At 50.2% G+C, this 19,426-nt stretch overlaps 6 protein-coding genes across 6 annotated transcripts; 2 read left to right on the top strand and 4 right to left on the bottom strand.

Moving 5' to 3' along the window:
- Positions 1-1,320: 1,320 nt before the first annotated feature.
- Positions 1,321-1,647, bottom strand: BKA67DRAFT_661907 (uncharacterized protein; the record flags this gene model as incomplete). Its single annotated transcript, XM_046107904.1, has 1 exon — positions 1,321-1,647. The coding sequence occupies one exon, from the start codon at positions 1,645-1,647 to the stop codon at positions 1,321-1,323; it is 327 nt and encodes a 108-aa protein (XP_045955481.1).
- Positions 1,648-1,744: 97 nt separating this feature from the next.
- Positions 1,745-4,325, bottom strand: BKA67DRAFT_576448 (MFS multidrug transporter). Its single transcript, XM_046103571.1, has 3 exons — positions 3,822-4,325; positions 3,442-3,702; positions 1,745-3,391 (listed from the first exon to the last, which is right to left on the bottom strand). Exons 1-3 carry the CDS (start codon positions 4,089-4,091, stop codon positions 2,069-2,071), a joined length of 1,854 nt encoding a protein of 617 aa, XP_045955480.1. The 5' UTR covers positions 4,092-4,325; the 3' UTR covers positions 1,745-2,068.
- A 1,079-nt stretch (positions 4,326-5,404) lies between these two features.
- Positions 5,405-7,800, bottom strand: BKA67DRAFT_594303 (fungal-specific transcription factor domain-containing protein; the record flags this gene model as incomplete). The annotated part of the gene is made up of 6 exons (XM_046105040.1): positions 5,405-5,919; positions 5,969-6,680; positions 6,738-7,214; positions 7,322-7,570; positions 7,634-7,703; positions 7,757-7,800. The coding sequence occupies 6 exons, from the start codon at positions 7,798-7,800 to the stop codon at positions 5,405-5,407; spliced, it is 2,067 nt and encodes a 688-aa protein (XP_045955479.1).
- A 1,070-nt stretch (positions 7,801-8,870) lies between these two features.
- BKA67DRAFT_378176 (homoaconitase) lies at positions 8,871-12,847 on the top strand. Its single transcript, XM_046096527.1, has 11 exons — positions 8,871-9,337; positions 9,408-9,696; positions 9,843-10,034; positions 10,094-10,259; positions 10,323-10,347; positions 10,421-10,532; positions 10,583-10,953; positions 11,107-11,401; positions 11,455-11,801; positions 11,991-12,243; positions 12,352-12,847. The coding sequence occupies exons 1-11, from the start codon at positions 9,314-9,316 to the stop codon at positions 12,606-12,608; spliced, it is 2,331 nt and encodes a 776-aa protein (XP_045955478.1). The 5' UTR covers positions 8,871-9,313; the 3' UTR covers positions 12,609-12,847.
- Positions 12,848-13,767: 920 nt separating this feature from the next.
- On the bottom strand, positions 13,768-16,576 carry BKA67DRAFT_594301 (phosphatidate cytidylyltransferase; the record flags this gene model as incomplete). Its single annotated transcript, XM_046105039.1, has 3 exons — positions 13,768-15,917; positions 15,970-16,092; positions 16,159-16,576. The coding sequence occupies 3 exons, from the start codon at positions 16,574-16,576 to the stop codon at positions 13,768-13,770; spliced, it is 2,691 nt and encodes an 896-aa protein (XP_045955477.1).
- Positions 16,577-17,420: 844 nt separating this feature from the next.
- Positions 17,421-19,225, top strand: BKA67DRAFT_538975 (ATP-NAD kinase; the record flags this gene model as incomplete). Its single annotated transcript, XM_046100558.1, has 2 exons — positions 17,421-17,567; positions 17,633-19,225. 2 exons carry the CDS (start codon positions 17,421-17,423, stop codon positions 19,223-19,225), a joined length of 1,740 nt encoding a protein of 579 aa, XP_045955476.1.
- Positions 19,226-19,426: the final 201 nt, after the last annotated feature.

The following is a 19,426-nucleotide window of genomic DNA, read 5'->3' as shown; positions in this document are numbered from 1 at the left end:
GGAAAGGACAAGCAGCACCAAAGAGAAAGATGAATGCTACAAAAACGTATGGTGAAGGGCTCGAGGCCACCCGCGCAGGGGGTGCACAAGTTTTAGTAGACGATACGAGAAACAAAGCAGGTGGATCTGGAACATGCCGAGAGACAAGCTTCGATGCTTTTGAATGGCTTTGTGTGGTTTCTCCTTAGTTCTTGGCATTCCAGAACTTCGCCTCAACCGACTCGCCTGAAATGGCCTGTCGGGCGGTGGACGCTACATGCATGATCATGCCGTCGTTTAACGATGGGGGCTCGAGTTTAGTCAGGGGTTTCCTCGAAAAAGATCTGGAGAATAGTGGAGAGTAACGGAGACAAAGCGCGCTTATACATGAAGATCAATGGAAGCGAGGATTTAGGTTCGTCTGAACCGGGACTCAAGGACCAATCATTGGCCGGGTGCTTCTGTAGCGGGAGACGTGGGCGTCGCACCTACTCAAGCCACTAGTGGAGTATAGTGACGTGATTCGACTGATCTGCCGGAGATCTGTATCACGAGACAAAGATTACTCATTTCGCTGTGCTTATATACATAGTCAGTGTCTCCCCCGTGCACAATGACTGACTGCAAATCAACATTTCACGTGAAGATCCCATGTCCCACAATTTAACATAATTGCAAGTCCTAAATCTTAAAGATTCCAGAGTGACAGGCCCACGTCGTACTGCATGCGGAGCCTACCAGTACCAATGCGTAGCATACTCCGCCAAATTCACCGTTCAGGCCATGCTTTTCTCAGGGATCAAGGTAGCAATATTAAAAGGTAATAAGCATCCAAGCTCCTGAAACTCCCAAGCTGGCAGCCATGCCTGCTTTGTGATTGGCTCCTACATCAGGTCTTCACTTATAACTATCGGCTATCGCATCTAAACCGGATGTGTCTTGATGTTGATGGAGACACATACAACCTTTTTCGTCATACGATTCTCGTGGGATACTCAGAAACTGACGCGCGTTCGTCTTGATCTTGTTGACTCGCAAGTTTGACGATTTCTCCATTGACTAGATTCACATGCCAGACAAGTGACAGCCACAATACTCCGTGCAGCATGACCGAATCTGCGACATGACGATTTCCTCTATCAGATCATACGCGAAAAGTCAAAACGCGTAGTATGATTGTCATATTATAATACACCAACAACTCAAGAAGCGGTGATGATCCAATGAGACTGCAGACCAACATTGATATGCGCACTCGGAAATCTGATTTTTTTTCTTTTTTTCGATTGCTATGCACTCACATCGCCGCACAAGCTTCCAGTCATGGACAAATCCCCATCATCAGCGTCTCGATAACTCATCAAAGCGCCCATACATCGGCGTGCTCACAAATCCATCACCAGGCCGGCGACTAGCTCGTGCTGCCATTTCTCGTGCAGTCCAGGCTGCTGAGCGCCGCCGCATGAGCAGGGTGAGGATCATGAGTATAGCTACGGCGACGCCAATACCGATGTTGACCGCGCTAGCAGTTGCCGCGAACCCTATGCTGAGGAATGGCATTTTGCGTTTTTGTCTGATATCAGGATCTGGTATCTTTCGGCCCAGTCCTCTGAGCGTGAATACTCCCATAACCACATGACCGACGATCGAACAGGCGTCAGGATTCATATGATTGGAGTTAATGAGGAGGCCGTAAGTCTAGCCTACAAAGGAGCTATCATGAGTTGCAATCTGACATGAGGCCTACGTGTCCATGGGAAATACTCAGGTACGTAGACTCTTCGTTCCTAATTAATTGTGATTCACCTTGACCTGAAGCAATCATCTGGAACAAGACCTGGGGACGGGGTTGAGGTTTTCAATCGTTGTCGATGAGGCATGAAAAACGGTAGGTCACGGTCAACTTCGTGATGTTATCGAGTATTATTATTATTTTGGCTTTCCAGAGTGGAATGTTTGCTATTTAACTTAGCTACGCACGCATCTGTCTATGTCTCTTACATAGAGATGAGATTTTCCACCAACGCCCGTGCAATACAAATGCCGCAATCAACTAAAATACACGCTCGACGTATTGGGGTATCACAATTTAAGCACTCTCTTTTGTTGTACGAACAGGCACCGGCTGTGCGGCAAAGGCAGTCTCCCTTTGCACACCGTCCACGGCCACATCAGCGGTCTTAGCGCCGGACATGGCTCCATCATCCTGATCATCTTTTTCGCTGCTCGCGGTACCTGCTTCGGCATCCGCAATTTTCTTGGGCTTATTCTGCTTCACACTCCTAAACTCCATAAACACTGCTCCAATAATGGTAATGCAGGACAAGACGAGGCCGATCTGGAAGCACTTACGCAGTGCCTCGTTGTAGTCATACAGTACTGTGTCAAGCAGGCTTGCAGGGACAGAGTCGGCCAAAGTTGTAGCGCCGTTGTTGATGACAAGGCCAACGTTGAAGTTGGGCAAACTGCTCAAGCGCTCGACAAGCTGAGTATTGAGCACGTTTTCGCCAACCGAAATGAAGATAGCTCCTCCTAGTAGTTGAGTGAAGAACATGAGGGAGGTTCCGATGGGCACATCCCTGGTGGGAAGGACGGTTTGAGCTGCCAAGTTTGGGGCTTGGAACGACATTCCCATACCAAAACCGTAGAGAATCTGATACCCGATCCATTTCCCCGTTTCCGTGTCAACTTGGAGTGTGTTAAGAAGTCCAGCACCGATTGACATGATACAAGTACCGACAATCATGAAAGGCGTGTAGTAACCAGTCTTCGAAGTGAGGATGCCGGTTGACATGGACGCAACAACCATCGCCAATGTCAATGGCAATAGGCGAATGCCAGAGTCGACGGCCGAAACCCCTTTAATAGCTTGGAACCAGATAGGCAAGAAATACACGAATATCATCATCTGCGAACCGATGCATAGAGTCACCCACGCACCAGCCAAGATACTGCGTTGCTTGAATATTCGCGGTGGAAGTGTTGCAGTCTTCGGCATGTAAACCTGCACGATACAAAAACCTATCAACAGGGCAATCCCAAGCGTCAAAAGCGCTATGATGCGGCCATTGCTCCAGGCGTAGTTCAACCCACCCCATTGGAGAGCCAACAAAAGGCAGACGACTCCCGGGATAAGTAAGATCGTTCCAACTGCATCGAGTTGCGCTAGCTTTTCCTTCAAAGGCAGGTTGGTTGTATCTCTGTCTGGGACCTGGAGCGTAAAAAAGATAACAGCGAGGGCGACACCACCGAAGGGCAGGTTGATATAAAAACACCATCTCCATGTTACATTAGACGTGAAAGCTCCGCCCACGAGAGGTCCGATAACTGATGCCAGGCCAAAGATGGCGCCGAAAAGGCCTTGGTATAGTGGTCGCTTGTGAAGGGGGACAGCGTAGACAATAATGATGATCTGACGCATCTGATTAGTAACAGGTCTGAAACTGGAGGAGTTCAACTTACGACACCAGAGAAGATACCAGCGGCTCCCACGCCGGCGATTGCACGTCCAACAATAAACACAGTCGAGCTCGGGGCAGCTCCACAGATAGCAGATCCAACCTCGAAGAGCAGCACTGCGCCCATGAAGAAAGTCTTTATGGAAAAGAACGTGTATAACTTTCCGAACATCAACTGGAAAGAAGCTGTCGTGAGCAAGTACGCCGAACCATACCAACCCACATCTTGCAGAGATTTGAAGTCGTCCGTGATTTGAGGAATTGCCTACATGACTGGTGTCAGTGAAAAGCACTATAGTGGACACACCCCAGTTCCAACGCCTCCACAACAGCTCCATACGGGCCTGGAACAAGGATACCTATAGTAGACACGGGAATTCATACCGTCGAAATGATCAATCTATCAAGTGCAACCAAGAACATGCTGATGAAAATGGAAAGCATCAGCGCGGCAAGCTTGAGGCCCTTCGGGTATTCGTGCATTGTCGACGCTTTCGATACGGTCTTGGCGATTGTATCATGGTTTGCTTGTGGCGCGGATGAAGCACCAACAGCCGAGCTGTTTGATGCTTGATCTGCCTGTATTGTGGCATCTGTGTCTTCGGTCGCCGTATTAACGCCAACAGGCTTCTTCTTGCCGAAGCCGAATGGCATGGTGTTTGATCAATCCTTGCCAAGCCTCGAGCTGTAGTTTGTTTGGATGCTTTGGTCGATCTGGAAAGCTTATTTAGTTGGTTAGGGGCGCAGAGCGAGAGCGAGACCGAATATGTGTGGTTGTTGGCGTCGTTGTGGGGCTGCAAGATAGGTGCGACCCTGATGTCTTAGATGAGCAAATGTCTGAACACGTCGATATGTGTCTCATATGAGCAAATGTCTGAACACGTCGATTGTTTGTGGCGAGAACGAGCTTGAAGGTAAAAGTTTATTTCAAAATGGCATGCTAAACGTCTAGTTTATGTTCATTTTAGAATACCGCTTGCAATAGTTGCCGACTCGCCGATTCACTAGGCCTGGACCGGTCTTCGGACATTTCATGGCCGTCCCGTAAGTTCGGATCATAGAAATGTAAGACGTGCTGATTTTCATCCGTATCACCCATGCGTCACCACCTGCTTGTAGCGTTAGTGACATGTAGCGATGACTCAATTTTACTTCATTTTGCACATTCCTAGCCAATTGAGCATACTATTAGGCTCCTTGATCTTGCGATCTTGACTGCCGCGCAAGATCGAAGCTGCTCGTCTGAAGTCCCCCGTTTCCAGTAGGATGGATTCGGGACCGAACCGCGTTACTCATCGCCGACAGAGCCAATTACAGCAGGCTTAGCAGATGGTCAAGCTATAGACAGGACCTGTAAAACTAAGCCGTAAATTAGTTTAGTGGCAGCCGCCCAATCTATTGGCACCAAGTGGATGTCTAACAATCTGCACCTCAAAAGGCTTTTAACGGATTTAAAAAAAAATTGTAACCAGTCACTAACTCCAGATAAGCCTCGGGAGGATCTTGGTCGTATCCAGGGGCATAGAAAAGCCCGAGCAATCTCGGCCCCGAATCCGAGCATTTACAAATAACCGGCTTTCGAGATCAATTGCAGCCACAGCATTGGCACCTAGACTAGCATAATCCTACACATTACGTGATCAAGTGCTACTGCACTTCGGTGTTATCAATAGTGTGTCCAGATAAATTTTGCATGATCCAAACCAAGATAACGTGACCCGGCATGCATCACGGGTCCCTATATGATTCATTACGATGACGGCTTGAATTTCAGTAACTTAGGTACAGGGACAACGATGTGACCTTACAATACTAGCTCTGCTTGATGGTTCAACTGGTCCGTAGACCACCGTGTTTCATGGTTCATGTTATTCGTGACTGTGATTGGTAATGGAGAGTTTCTTCTGAGTGACTGCGACTAAAATGACATCTATAGAAACGCCTGCCGATATCCGTACAATCAAACTTTACATCCAACCATTCATGGTCTGATAAGGCCCCATATTAGGGGCGTATGTGCCGTAATTAACCGGCGCGGGCTGACCAGGGTTTCCAAACACGTCCCAAGATATACTCGACGAATCAACAAACCCAAGCATCTGATCCCACGGCAGTTCGAGATTGTTTGGCATGACAGGTGTATTGATGGATCGTGACGAAGGTGACATTGTTGTCGTATCGCTTGGGGTTGTCTGAGAGTCGGAGCTTGAACCTAAGAGTTCTCGTAGTCGATTGATGTACCAGGGCGCCTCTGGCGCCGTGCCTGTGGCAAGCCGCACTGCCTCTTCGCGCTTTTTCCATGCCTTGATTGTGACAACACCAAGAGAAGCATTAGATCTGACCGAAGCCTTGAACAATTCTTCATGATATCGGTAGACTTCTTCCACTACTGTCCAAGCTCTGTCCACGAGTGATCCACTCGTGCGGGAACAGAGTTGGCCAACCATGAACTGAAATACCTCCATCTGGAAGTGTATTTTGACTGTAGATGGTTTAGTTATAGCGACTCACGTTTTGGGCATGCAACTTACCGAACCACATAAAAGTTCCGCGCTTCTCACATAACTTATAAGTCTCTAGTGAGTGCTCGCCAGAGGTTACAGCTATCTTGAATAGATTGTCTTTAGGCGTGAAGACCTCTGTGCCCCATTCAGGTTGATCTCGTGGAGGTCGAACGAGCTCCTGAAGCTTTGCCATGATCATCTGTCCCTGCCACGCTGCCAATTCATGGATCGGGCCCATTGATGGGTCGCCGTATTTTCTTAATATCTCAGCAATGTCGGCACCGAGCTCTTCGATTCGCGCTTGAGCTGCCTCTACTTCAGCGGAGGCCGGGCTGATAGCGCTCGCTCGCTCATTCTGAAGTATGACGTTTTCGAGGCCAGGATTTTCAGAAAGCAAGGCGGCAATCTTGTTGCTGATGAGACAGAGAACCATGTCTGTAGGGCCGTCTTTGGATTCCACTTTGGTCATCGTTGGGAAGAGGTCAGCATCGTTCACATTACTCGGCTCTTTGGTATCCCAGTGCCGCGGTAGCATGGACTGCCCAAACCCTGACATCATGGCATATATCGCGTCCGTCAATATGATCTGCCACCATATCCGCCGACGTATTTCTGTGTCAAATGGCGATAACCCCAAAAGCTCTCCGTCGCGATGAAGTCCCATCTTCTGAGCAATGCGGATGATGACTCCATTCAAGACCCATGCAGCGTGGCGATCATAACGACCCATGAGGGAAGTCTGATATTTATGTTAGGATCTGCCCTAAGTAGAAAACTTGTGGATAAGTGCCCTTACCAAGTATAATACTAGCGCCTGTAAGACAACGAGATCGTATTTATGCAGAATTCCCGTACGCATGAAAGACACACGTGCACCTTTTGAAAAGCGGGCGTATGCGTCGTCTTTGGAGAGCCCAAGCACAGTGATACATTCTGATTCCGTCATGGCAACAACCCCGAGGGTGTATATCGAGAATAACAAAGCCTCTACATTCTTGGGCAAATTGGCTTGGTTAGTAGCAGCTTCAACAACTAATGGTTGTACTGTAGGCACGTGTATGACCTTCGTAATCGGATTGACTCTTTCAAGAAATGTATGCCAAAGACGGAATACATGTGCTGGGTTGGGATGCAGCTCATCCAGATTGGCGTCAGAGTCGTTTGAAAACAGGAGACCTGCGTGATGATCCGGAGTCAGGCCATCAGCTGGAGTCGTGGCAGAGTTGTCCTCCTCCTTCTCATCCTGGTCGATTATTTCACGCATAGCTCGAACCTGCTGTGCATTAGCGAACCGACTTACTCCCAAAACCGTGGATAGGCATCTGGTTCATGTCCACTGCGCACACATGATGCCCTTGCGGAAGAACAACGGGGACGTACCTCATCATGGACTGTCGCCCAGAGAAAACTGTCCATGAATCGCACTCCCGAATCATCAACGACAAGCTTGCCCATGGTCTTCCATGACTCCTCTGGCTTTCCAGATTCGGGGCTTGTGCTAGAAGGCTTTGCCGTTGCATACTCCTGCAACAGCTCCTCGCACCGTGCAAGGCGCTGCTGCAAGTCCTGGTTCGGCCTCCGTCGCTTCCGGGCGGGAGCAGGAGTGCTCGGTGTACAAGTGACACCAGCCTATGCATACAAAGATGTTAGCTTTCCCAATGTCCTCCGGCAGAGGTAAGCTGTGTCGCATACCTTCAAGCAGTTTGAGCATGGTGTATTTCTATCACATTTGATTTTTCTGTGCTGACATAAAACACATGCGCTTACTCCCAGTTAGTCGACCTGAATGCACGGTACGAGCAAGTCTAGACTTACAGAATTCGATGGGATTTTCCTGTCCCCGCAGAGGTCGTTGACATGTTCAACGTACCTCATTCGAGGATGGGATGAACGATTTGAAAAGTTTTATGTGTCTTCGGATGGTGCTCAGCTCCTTCGGGTTCCGTTAAGACCGCGCCGCCGGTGATGACCTCTGCCTTGTCGGCTTATTGCGCACGCGTTGGTCGAAGTATGTCACAGCAATGACACAGCAATGACACGGCAGTCCAGTGGCAAAACGACGGAACTACAGAGTTATAGACAACTCAGTCGCATGCGTATCGCAAGTGTCCGTCGGAGTCGGTAGTTGTAAGACCCCTGGGCGAGTATCCTTATCCAGTACCAGCACGCTTGGAGGGGCAGTGCCTGTGGATAAAGATGGTGCGCCGGCAGGAGAACCAATTGAACACGATGCGCAAAACTTCAGGCCCGCCAAGGTTTAGCAGGCAGAAATGATCCGTGAATTGGGTTACGCGTCAGTGTCGAAGCGAAACAAGCAGGTTCTGATTTTGATAGTTGATGACAAGTCGGCACGACACGAGAGTAATATTAGGCATGTGCACATGGAACAGTTGGGTGTTGAACTGATATGTCATCATAAACTTTGACCATGACCAGGGCTAAGCACCCAGCGCATCCCGCACTCGTTTAGAAGCCCGTCGACTCTAGCCGATCCATTTGAGTCACAGCGGCGGCTTTGGATTGGAGTTTCCGTTGCGATTTGACAGCTGCCTGCTGCCGTGAACGCAGGGATACAGCTGTGAGGCCTCCTTATTTAGTGCTATGTAATGTTGACTTATCCATCATTCTCGACTTTCTATTGCACCGGCTCGGGGACTTTCCGAGTCAGTCCGACATAAACAAAGCTTCAACAGGTTATTGCATATTCGGGGGTTTTCGTAATCGTGATCGGATCTTTCGCAACATGCTTGAACGTAAGCAAGCAAATCAGGTGTGACTGCCGCCAGAAAAGGCTGAGGGTTCTTGAGAAAATTGCCTGGAGAGACTCCGGTTATCTCGCATCTAGCAATGATTGGGCGGTGATGCAAGGATGAAAAGTCCAAAAGTGATAAGTTACTGTAGACGGCCCGGGAACGAAGGCAGACATTTGGCCTGCTAGCTGGCTGGGCTTAACTCACCGAAGGGTACTGTCAAGACGGTATTGCTTGCTCTACTGCTTGTGCGCGTACACCGTGCATGGTCGCCGCATGCATAATATACCCTGATTGATTCATTCCTGACCTGTGCTGTTCATCAACGGCCCCAAGCTCATCAAATCAGCTGGCTTTGCCTGCCCACACGACCAATCATGCTCGTCCTGAACTCAATTACACAGGCACTTGCGGCGGAACGACGATACCGGAGCTAGGCCCGCCCCACGGAGATAGTCAGATAGTCCAGAGCCAAGGATTCTCCAGACATTTTTCAGTCGCAAGACATTGACATTCTCCCAAGTAGTTGCTCACGTCGCCTGGTGGATCAACCCTGCGGTGTACTCTTATCTTTTGTCTTGCCTTCCGTCTTGTCATGGTCTCGGCGCCTCTTTAGTACACCATGCGCCGTTTCGTTGTATGTAATGTGTGCCGGTTCGCCTGACCAGACGCGAAATCTACAACCATCTTGGGAGAGCTACTAACAGGATTCACAGGGTAGGAGTTTGGCCGTCAGAGCCTCAATCAGCAACTATGCGCTCCCACACCGGTCGATAGCCCGCCCTATAGCTCGAACGTATACCGCGACTTCGCAGCGCCGGCAAAATGCCTTCCACTCCCAGCTCGACGATCCCTCATCGTCAGCCATCCTTTCGTCATTCAAAACTACGCCCTCGACGACAGCACAGACCTTGACTGAAAAGATCGTACAGAGGTATTCAGTGGGACTTGCACCTGGAAAGGTGGTCAAGTCGGGAGACTATGTCACTCTTTCTCCTCATCACTGTAAGGAACAGACTGTCCAGCCCATTCGAGCATACTGCGGAGCGCACGTCGGTAGAACCAGCACCTTGTGCTCTTGGAATGACTCCTTCTGCCCCCGCAAGACTCGATAGACAATGTCGAAGAAGCAAATGCTGAGAATGTTATAGGCATGACACACGATAACTCATGGCCAGTGGCCTTGAAGTTCATGTCTATCGGTGCCACCAAGATCCACAACAGCAAGCAGATTGTTATGACCTTGGACCACGACGTCCAGAACAAGAGCGAGTCGAACCTCAAGAAATACCAACAAATCGAGAAGTTTGCCAAGCAACATGGTGTAGATTTCTACCCCGCAGGTTAGATTTGTTCTTCCAGACCTCGTGGTCTGACGTAATGCTGATGGCTCAAAATGCAGGACGAGGTATCGGTCACCAGATTATGGTTGAAGAGGGATATGCATGGCCCGGTACTGTCACTGTCGCATCTGATAGTCACAGTAACATGTATGGTGGCATTGGCTGTCTTGGCACTCCCATGGTACGGACGGACGCAGCTAGTATATGGGCTACGGGTCGAACTTGGTAGGTTTCCAGGACTCACGCTCTCAGCAGGTTATTTGTGCCCCATAAGCTAACATCCATCAGGTGGCAAGTTCCCCCAACCGCGAAGGTAAGGGCGCCATATCCAGACTTCTGACCACGGGTCTTCTCTTTGTAGTGCGTGAATTACTTACATGGCTTAGGTCACACTTACTGGCATTCTGCCCCCTGGCGTAACAGGAAAGGATGTAATTGTGGCCTTGTGTGGATTATTCAACAAGGATGACGTACTCAACCATGCAATTGAGTTTACAGGTACTGAACAGACAGGTAATGACTGTATTACAATCGCTAACATGAGGCAGGTACTGAGCAAACCATGAGCAGTATTCCAGTGGATGACCGTCTTACCATCGCCAACATGACTACTGAATGGGGTGCTCTCTCTGGCCTGTTCCCGATTGACTCCACACTGCAAACATGGTTACGTGCCAAGGCAACGGTTTCATCTGTTCTTGGTGATGGTGTCGCAATAAACCAGTTCTCCCACCAGAGAATTGACGATCTCATCCAAAACCAGTTAACGGCCGATTCCGATGCCACCTACGCCAAGTCGCTGTACCTTAACCTCTCGACGCTGGCTCCTTATGTTGCCGGACCCAACTCCGTCAAGGTTGCCACACCTTTGAAGACTTTGGAGGAGCAGAGCATCAAGTTGGACAAAGCCTACCTCGTAGTAAGTAGATTTCGAGTTTGTTTTCTGTCATTACTAGCGTCCAGCTGGAGCGCAGATTGCCTATTGGAGGCGATTAGGCTCTCTGTGAACAGTTTCACAATTTTGCCGAGCCCCATAGCCATCTGGAAGTGACATCTGCTGACTTTCTTTCAGTCCTGCACAAACAGCAGAGCTTCGGATATTGCTGCTGCCGCACGAGTATTCCGGGAAGCTGCAGCAAATGGCAAGGAGGCTAAACTTGCGCCTGGCGTTAAGTTCTACCTGGCTGCCGCATCCACTGTTGAACAACAAACCGCAGAGGAGACTGGTGACTGGCAAGTGCTAGTAGATGCCGGCGCTCAGACCTTGCCGGCTGGATGTGGTCCTTGTATTGGTCTTGGTACAGGTCTACTTGAGCCTGGCGAGGTTGGAATTTCAGCATCAAACAGGAATTTCAAGGGTCGCATGGGTAAGCAATCGAAACTACTCAAGAGGTGTAAATGCTGACTCCATGTGATACAGGGTCCACAGATGCTAAGGCTTACCTAGCCAGCCCTGAGATTGTGGCAGCAAGTGCTTTGCAGGGCAAGATTGCTGGCCCAGGCTGGTACCAGAAGCCTGATGGTGTCAACAAAGTCATCATTGGTGAGGGTCTTGGCGACTTCGAGCAAGACAAGGCTATCAGTATTGAGGAGGCCTTGGAGAAAATCATTGCTCAAGCTGAAAGCCTCATTGGGAACGTGGAAGGCGACTCTAGTGCAACGGAAGCCCCCGAGGGGGAGGAAACTCTGACCGACATCCTTCCTGGATTCCCCGAGAAGGTTGAAGGTGAAATTGTTTTCTGCGATGCAGATAACATCAACACTGATGTAAGCAAACTCTGGAGCCATTTTCTGTCTTTCTTTTCTTTTTGGTTGGGGAGGTTCTCTTTGTCTCAAGCATGTACTCGGCGCGCATATTCGTCGAACTCATCTTTTGTGCTTCTTGTCACAATTCATGTTGCTCCTGGAGTTTTGTCAAATCACCTGATGAATTAATTACTGACTACGGGGCTGCAGGGCATCTACCCTGGAAAATACACATACCAAGATAATGTGTCCGTCGAAAAGATGGCCGAGGTATGCATGGAGAACTACGACAAGTCCTTCGGGGAGGTCGCCAAGCAGGGCGATATTTTGGTATCCGGCTTCAATTTTGGCTGTGGCAGTTCGCGAGAGCAGGCTGCTACTGCCATTCTTGCCAAGAAGATCCCACTCGTCGTTTCGGGAAGCTTCGGTAACATCTTCAGCCGGAATAGTATCAACAATGCCTGTGAGTAATCTTCGGGATCATTTTCTACCCTTTCTGTCGGGGCCGTTTTACACAACTCGGAAGACCACTCAAGCGGGAACGGAACAATTACTGACTCCAAAGCTACAGTGATGGGCGTTGAAGTTCCCAAATTAGTGCAGAGACTGCGAGAGACTTTCAAGGCCGAGACTGAGGAGAGCAAAGTCCTCACCAGACGAACAGGCTGGAAATTCCTGTGGGACGTAAGAAGAAGCAAGGTCACCGTGACCGAGGGTGAGGGCGGTCAGACGTGGAGCCAGAAGGTCGGCGAGCTGCCGCCCAATGTACAAGAAATCATCGCACGTGGCGGTCTGGAGAAGTGGGTTAAGCATGAGATTTCCGCCTAAGTGTGTACATATAGAGAGTTTTGCAAATACCCCGTTTGAGATATACACCAAAGGGAAAGGTTGCGTGGAGTTCTAAAAATGGCTAGTCAAAACGTACAACGACAAGCGCTTGGATCTGGACATCGCATTATTGCATACTTCGTATATCTCGAAGAAGCATCACTTTGCATAACTTTATCAGAGCCTAATCTCGGCTCTGACGATTGACCGCTGTGCTAAAACGCCAAGACTGACCTCTCTCTTTCACAAGCACAAAGCACGGGACACGGAAACACCGAACATGGGTCATATACTCGGCCGAACGCACCCAGCACATGGCAAGGAACTACTTTAAACTCCAGCGGGCATTGTTGGAAGCGACACATACCGCATTAATGGGCCATTCGGTAATGATGCATAAAAAACCCTCCCCGAGGAAGAAAAAAATAATTTAGAAAGTGAACAAATTACCGGGGTTGCTTACTATCCATGCAAAGCGTTAGCTAAGCGGAGCTTTTCCTTCTGCTGGCGCAAGCTCCAAACTCAAAAACCTCCGGTTTCGAACCCGAGGCCCGAAGCCCGCCTGGCCAGTCGTCGAGTGCCGAGATGGGTTGATTGAGTGGCGCTTTACCGAAAGCGAATAATAAATACAAAACTGCCTGCCTGGGCTGTTCTGAAAGAGAACGTGTCGGGTGCGCAAGTGAACAAAGGGGGTTTGGTGACCACCCCCCGAGCGTTGTCCGTCGGTGTCATAAAACAAAGATGGCAATCCATCGTCCGAGCTGATGCACTTGTTTCTGGCCATGAGGCAGGCGGCCTTGGCCTCGGATGGTCGGAGGGTCGATATCAAGGGCAGGCCCGACCGCAGGCTGTCTTGGATAACGACTTTGAAGAAAATATAAATTTCCTGATTGTGACCCTAGTTACCCGTAATTTAATTCCATAATTAAATAACCCTTACATATGTGTCCATAGCGACTCAAGTTTATGATTGCCAATGAAGCTGAGATGCTATATCTGTGTATTAAGTGTATGCGTCCTCGTTCGGAGGATTGTTGTATCTGTTGTTCCGCGTGCGACCGATAAAGGTCCATGTGGTCGAGGCCCAGAAATGCCACCCGTTTTTATTTTCGCCTCAGAGAAACCATACACGCCATGCCATGACCCTTTTTCTATGCCTCTAAATGCCGAAACCCTTCACGCAAGTCCATAACACCACCGGTACGACTACGTTGTCATTACCACCTGTCAACACCGCTTCCGTAAGACTAGCTGTGCTTGCACATATTGTAGTCTTGCTGATCGTCACCGGCAACGAATCCAGAGGGGTAGCAGTAGGCCACCCGCCGACTTTGAGCCAGATATGAGCTGCCATGAGCCCGAGAAATACCGCGGCCGCAAAGGCGACGCTGCCCTCAAGGCTTTTACCGCCGCCCCATAGCCACTTGCGGTGTCCGTAACGGCGGCCGATTAGAGAGGCAGCTGCATCACCCAAACCAACGCAGATGACACCGGCCACCATGCTCACTTCACGAGTTGGCACTTCCCAACCTTCCATATAACCTGTTCCCGTACGTGGAAGAGACCCTAGCGATAGCCAGAGAGGAATGGCACACCCGATTAGAAGAAAAATGTGCGAGATGACGACAGGGCCTCTCAAATCTCTTCCGTCCACATACGGGGCAAGGAATGATGCGAGCGGCTTCGAAAGAGGCGGAAGTTGGCTTGCGCGAAGTAGATCGAGAATTAAGAAGAGGGAAAGAACGATCGACAATGCCAGTGCCACAAATGCTGGATCGATGTAGATCGACGGGGCGAGCATGGCTACCATCATGAAGTGGAACACCTTTCTTCGCGTGTCCACTTCGTACTTGGGCGACAGCTTGAAGACGATAAGAAGTCCGATTATCAAAACGATGACGTAGTAACCACTCAGGAGTAGGCGAGTGTTGGCTTCCCCGAAAACTGCATGTCGAAGGTATTGCACCCAGCCCAGGCCTTGATCGTCACCGAGAGCGACGCGCGGAGGGAGACATATCCATCTTTCAAGGAGATGGCTTACGACCTGCCACCTAAAACAGTTCAGGTCTCCAAATAGATAGCCTAGAGCCCAGCCTATTGGCTCATAGCCTTTTAGTGCATGCTCTTGCACAAAGTCCTTCACACCAACTATTGGGCTTGGAAAGAACACCGTGGCAGCAATGCAGACGTAGACGTATAGAGCATAAAGCCACTTTCTAGTTGTGGCTTGTTCCTGGGTCAGTGCGAAGAACGCTCTTACTGATGACGAGGATGATCTCTTCCTCCGTCCTGATGGTGTATGTGTATATGACTTCTTTAGTACTTTGTCGATAAAGGGTAATGTATGCCTCCTTCGGTGAACTGTCTGTTTGGCTTCAGTGGGTTCGAAACGGACTGCAGACTTTTTATGCTCTGAACCTGAAAATGGACCATCAAGGCCGGTTGAGTCCGCACCACCAAGCGTTGCTGTCTTGACCCGGGATAACCCTTTTGACGCATGGCCACCTGCGCCATCGCTGTCTTCGGCATCATCAACGTTTTCGCATGAGCTGCATGAAGAGCCGTCCATAGGCGCACGAAACAAGTCATGGCGAACTCTCTTCCATGACATAAGGGCTGAGAGAAATGAAGTGTGTCGTTTCGCCGAATTCTCAGTGCGTCTGAAGCGCCACTTGGGTACGCGAGCTAGGGCGATACCCCATAGAATAATGCGTGTACATGATACTAGAATGTCAAGGCCGCCCACCCATAGCATCGCTTTGATAATTGTGATCTGTGGCGAGGACGACAACAACAGCACATTGATGAGCGCCACAGACAGGAGTTGGAGCTCCGCAGTCAACAGACTAGTTGTGGTAAGGGATTGCAGAGTAATGCACAAGTATTGATGTAGAGGATACAACAGTACGAGACTTTCAAGTTGAACTGATGCATGTTGGTGGCTCGTGTCTGGGGATGACGCCGGTTCATGACCTCTTGTTTGTGAGACGACGATGGGTGCACAAGAAATCAGCCAGTGCAATGGGCTGCAAAGATCTGCACTGAGTAACTTTGGTATGAGGACAGGCGGTATGACGCATAGCGATAAGATGATGTTTGGAAGCAGAACCTTGTCATTGTCGATCGATATGAGCGACGAAACAAGCAGTGTGATGGCTATAGGGTACAAAAGTGGTGCAGGGTCGAAGTTGGTGGTGACGGTGAGAGGTATCCGCCTGGATGGATTCCGGTGCCGATAGGCCCAGCACACTACCCTCAACGGATACAAAGCTGCTAGGAGACTCGCAATACCTAAACTCACAAAGAGCTCTGGGGAAACATGAGCAAAAGCATTCAGCAGCTTGCCGGCGGGAAAACCTACCTTTGCGCCATGCGTAAAGTACCGGGCGGGCCTGGTCATTTGAGTAAACCAATGTGCCAAGTGATCCTAGCAAAATCAGCTCAGTGAGCCGCCGCACGATGACTCTGTTGCGTTTTGAGAAGTCTAGCTGTGGATGCTGTTCTTTCCCATATTTCTGTTCCTTCCTCAATGCAGAAGTGATGTATGAACTCCGTCTATATTCGTCTTCCGGTAGTGCCGGGGATGGCAGTGGTGAGGACGTTCCGGATAGCAGCTCATTGTGCCCCCGCAGGCCCTTGTGCAGTTTTGTTCGCGGAGCCGGCAGCCCCTTGAGGAAATGCTCATCATCAGCCTCGGTGCCGCTGTCACTGGCTGTCGGCGTGGTCTCGCGGGATACGGCCGGAAACGAAGTCCGACTCCGGGGTTGGTTGCCGTTGACGCTCGACCGGTAACCTGGAGGCGCCGTAGTCGAGCTCGAGAATCTATCTGAGGGCTCGAGAAGTTCTGATTTCTGCCGATGATAAGGATGCGGCGACCTGGAGAGTAGTCTCAGGGCCTCATTCTCGTCTTGCAATTGGGCTATCGCATTCGGTCGCGGAGCTGTCGAAGAGCTCAGGTGCTCAGGCATATCGTATTCCAGGACCGCACCCGGGAGGCTGGACGTCTGTTCATGTGGTATTGTGTGCTGGTGTCTGCTGTCGCATTTGGGGGCTCGGCGACTTGTGGATCGCGAACAATGGCTCTGGTGCGCCCAAAGATGCGTTCAGGACATTTGTTGAGGGCTCTCGGCGAATTGGTAAAGCTGCTATCGTTCACATGCTTTTGAACCACATGCTTTTGGACCACATCACGCTGCAGTAGTCAGCCTTAACGTGGGAGGTACCCGCTCGCTCACTGGTTGACCTTCGATTGGACACCTTGCACTGGCTGCTGATCCCCAGCAACACCGTTGCAACTCCGGAGACCGTCTCTGTGTTGCTCACCTGGTATGCAAAGTGCTCATGAGGGCATGGGACAGCTTGACCTGGACATTCTGGTCCAGTCTCTCAACTGTCGCCCACAGATTTGCAGACCCTCGACTTATGACGACGGCTCCTGGTTGTCGCCCTGGTGGAATTTGGTCGGCAACCGGCACAGGGGGGGGGGATTGCAGTGAAGATCCCACGGTAGCGGAACATATCCGCTAAGGTTAGACCAGACTACTCTGTAACCTACAGTAGTGTAGTGCGTGTATATCTATTGGCTGCCGGAGTTAAGGAGCTGAGCTGCCGTATGCACGCACTGCACCGAGGGGTAGCTTCTGCCCCACTATGGAGTGGCAGCAGTTGCTTCTACTCTTGACGACATCATAGTTGAGTAATCGCACAATGAGATTTTGTGCGCAGCCTTCCTGAGTTTCTCATGTACTTCTGAGACAACCTCGCCCGTGCGTATCGACGTAGCAGGTTGCTGTATGCTGAGTCGACGACGATATGACGAAATTCGCAGAGAACGGCCTCGTGGCAAAGGGCCATGCAGAGGGTAAGCACGCTCATTTCGACCAAGACCAATTGCCGGTGCAGCATGACGATCGGGATCGCGCATCAAGCGCCAGCGATGAGGATTCGAGACCACTTGAAGTGTGCTACCAGTTCTCCAAACAAACGAAAAGCCAAGAGCGCATTGCTGAACCGTGATTCTCAAGGTCTCGTTCGATCCGACAAACCCGTACCGGAGGAAGAGTTCCCTGGTCCCCAGCGACGCCATCATGCCTCAGATAGATAAACAGTCCAAAAAGACGCAGTGCTTGGTCCACCACTACCTTGAGAACCACAGGCAACCAAGCTCTCATGATAACATCACTGTCGAGAGGGGTTTCGACCGCATAGTTGAACCCAAAGGCGCCACTCGAGAACAAAGGAGGTTATCTAAAACAGAGCCGGACAGTTCCGAAAGTACAGATGCTGGCCAAATCGACGAGAAGTCGTGGAAGACCTCAATCAACAAGTCGCAATCAGAACTCGACCTTCGCAGTGAAGAACATGGCGAGTTGCACAGCAGGCTGCTTACAAAAAAGCAATTGAGTGACATGGCGTGGGGCGTTCGCGAGCTGAGTAGGAGATTGGGTAGTGTTCGTCTCAGATTCAAAGCGAAATCGATTTTCATTCTTACCAAGGTCTACGACGCCGATCTCATCCCGAAGACTCGAGAGGTGACCAAGTGGCTTTTGAGTCCTGAGCGGGACGTTAGATACACTGTCTATCTTGAGGACAGCATCAAAGAAAATAAGAAATTCAACATGCCCGGCCTGCTGGAAGAACTGAGAAAGGAGTACATTGACGCCGAGGAAATGGAACCAGATGCCCCCAAGAACGCACTGGATAAGCGGTTACGGTACTGGAATGTGCAGATGTGCAGGTCGAGACCTCACACGTTTGACTTCGTCGTTAGTCTGGGTGGCGATGGCACTGTTCTGTATGCCAGTTGGCTTTTCCAGCGAATCGTACCACCGGTCCTCAGTTTTGCACTCGGAAGTCTGGGCTTCATGACGAAATTCGACTTTGGTCAGCACCAGGATATCTTGACCAAGGCCTTCCGGGATGGAGTTACGGTGAGCCTACGTTTGCGCTTCGAGTGTACTGTCATGAGAAGCCAGAAGCGCAAGAAGACTATCAAGAACGATGCCGGACAGGCAGAGAACGAGGACGAAGATGAAGATGAAGCCCATAGCAGGCGAGATCTGGTCGAAGAACTCATCGGAGAGGAGAAAGACGACGATCACACTCACCGGCCTGATGGAACCTACGAGATCCTCAACGAGCTTGTTGTAGATCGTGGACCGAACCCCACCATGTCTTTTACGGAGATTTTTGGAGATGACGAGCATTTCACCTCGGTCATGGCTGATGGTCTATGTGTTTCCACGCCGACAGGCTCAACAGCGTACAACTTGGCAGCAGGTGGATCTTTGTGTCATCCGGAGAACCCAGTCATGCTGGTTACTTCAATATGCGCACACACTCTTTCATTCCGTCCCATTATCCTACCTGATACAATTGTTTTGCGAGTTGGTGTGCCATACAGTGTTCGGAACAGCTCATGGGCAAGTTTCGATGGACGCGAGCGTGTCGAGCTGTACCCTGGAGATTATGTTACAGTCAGTGCCAGCAGATTTCCGTTCGCGTCTGTGATGCCAGAAGGGCGTCGCAGTGAGGACTGGATTAACAGCATCAGCGGCAAGCTAGGGTGGAATACTCGTCAAAAACAGAAGAACGAGAACTATAAGCCGTGGAATTAGTCCAAACGATAGAGCATATTCCTGGATTGGCTCGGAGAGGAGCGTATCTGGTGCCGCAGTGTTGGGTCCTCGAGATATTGTCCCGCGAGGTTGGCATCTTTAGTTCGCGCATTTATTTCCAATCAAGTATGAGAACTCTGTACTCCAAGCACCAATGCGACTATACGTGCCGAGCTATCGGAAAACGTGACATTTGACTCC

Source organism: Truncatella angustata (genome assembly GCF_020726525.1).
Source record: "Truncatella angustata strain MPI-SDFR-AT-0073 chromosome Unknown BKA67scaffold_7, whole genome shotgun sequence".
In the NCBI taxonomy this organism is placed as follows: domain Eukaryota; kingdom Fungi; phylum Ascomycota; class Sordariomycetes; order Amphisphaeriales; family Sporocadaceae; genus Truncatella; species Truncatella angustata.
The sequence above is the reverse complement of the archived record's forward strand: the minus strand, read 5'-3'. Positions and strand labels throughout refer to the sequence as shown.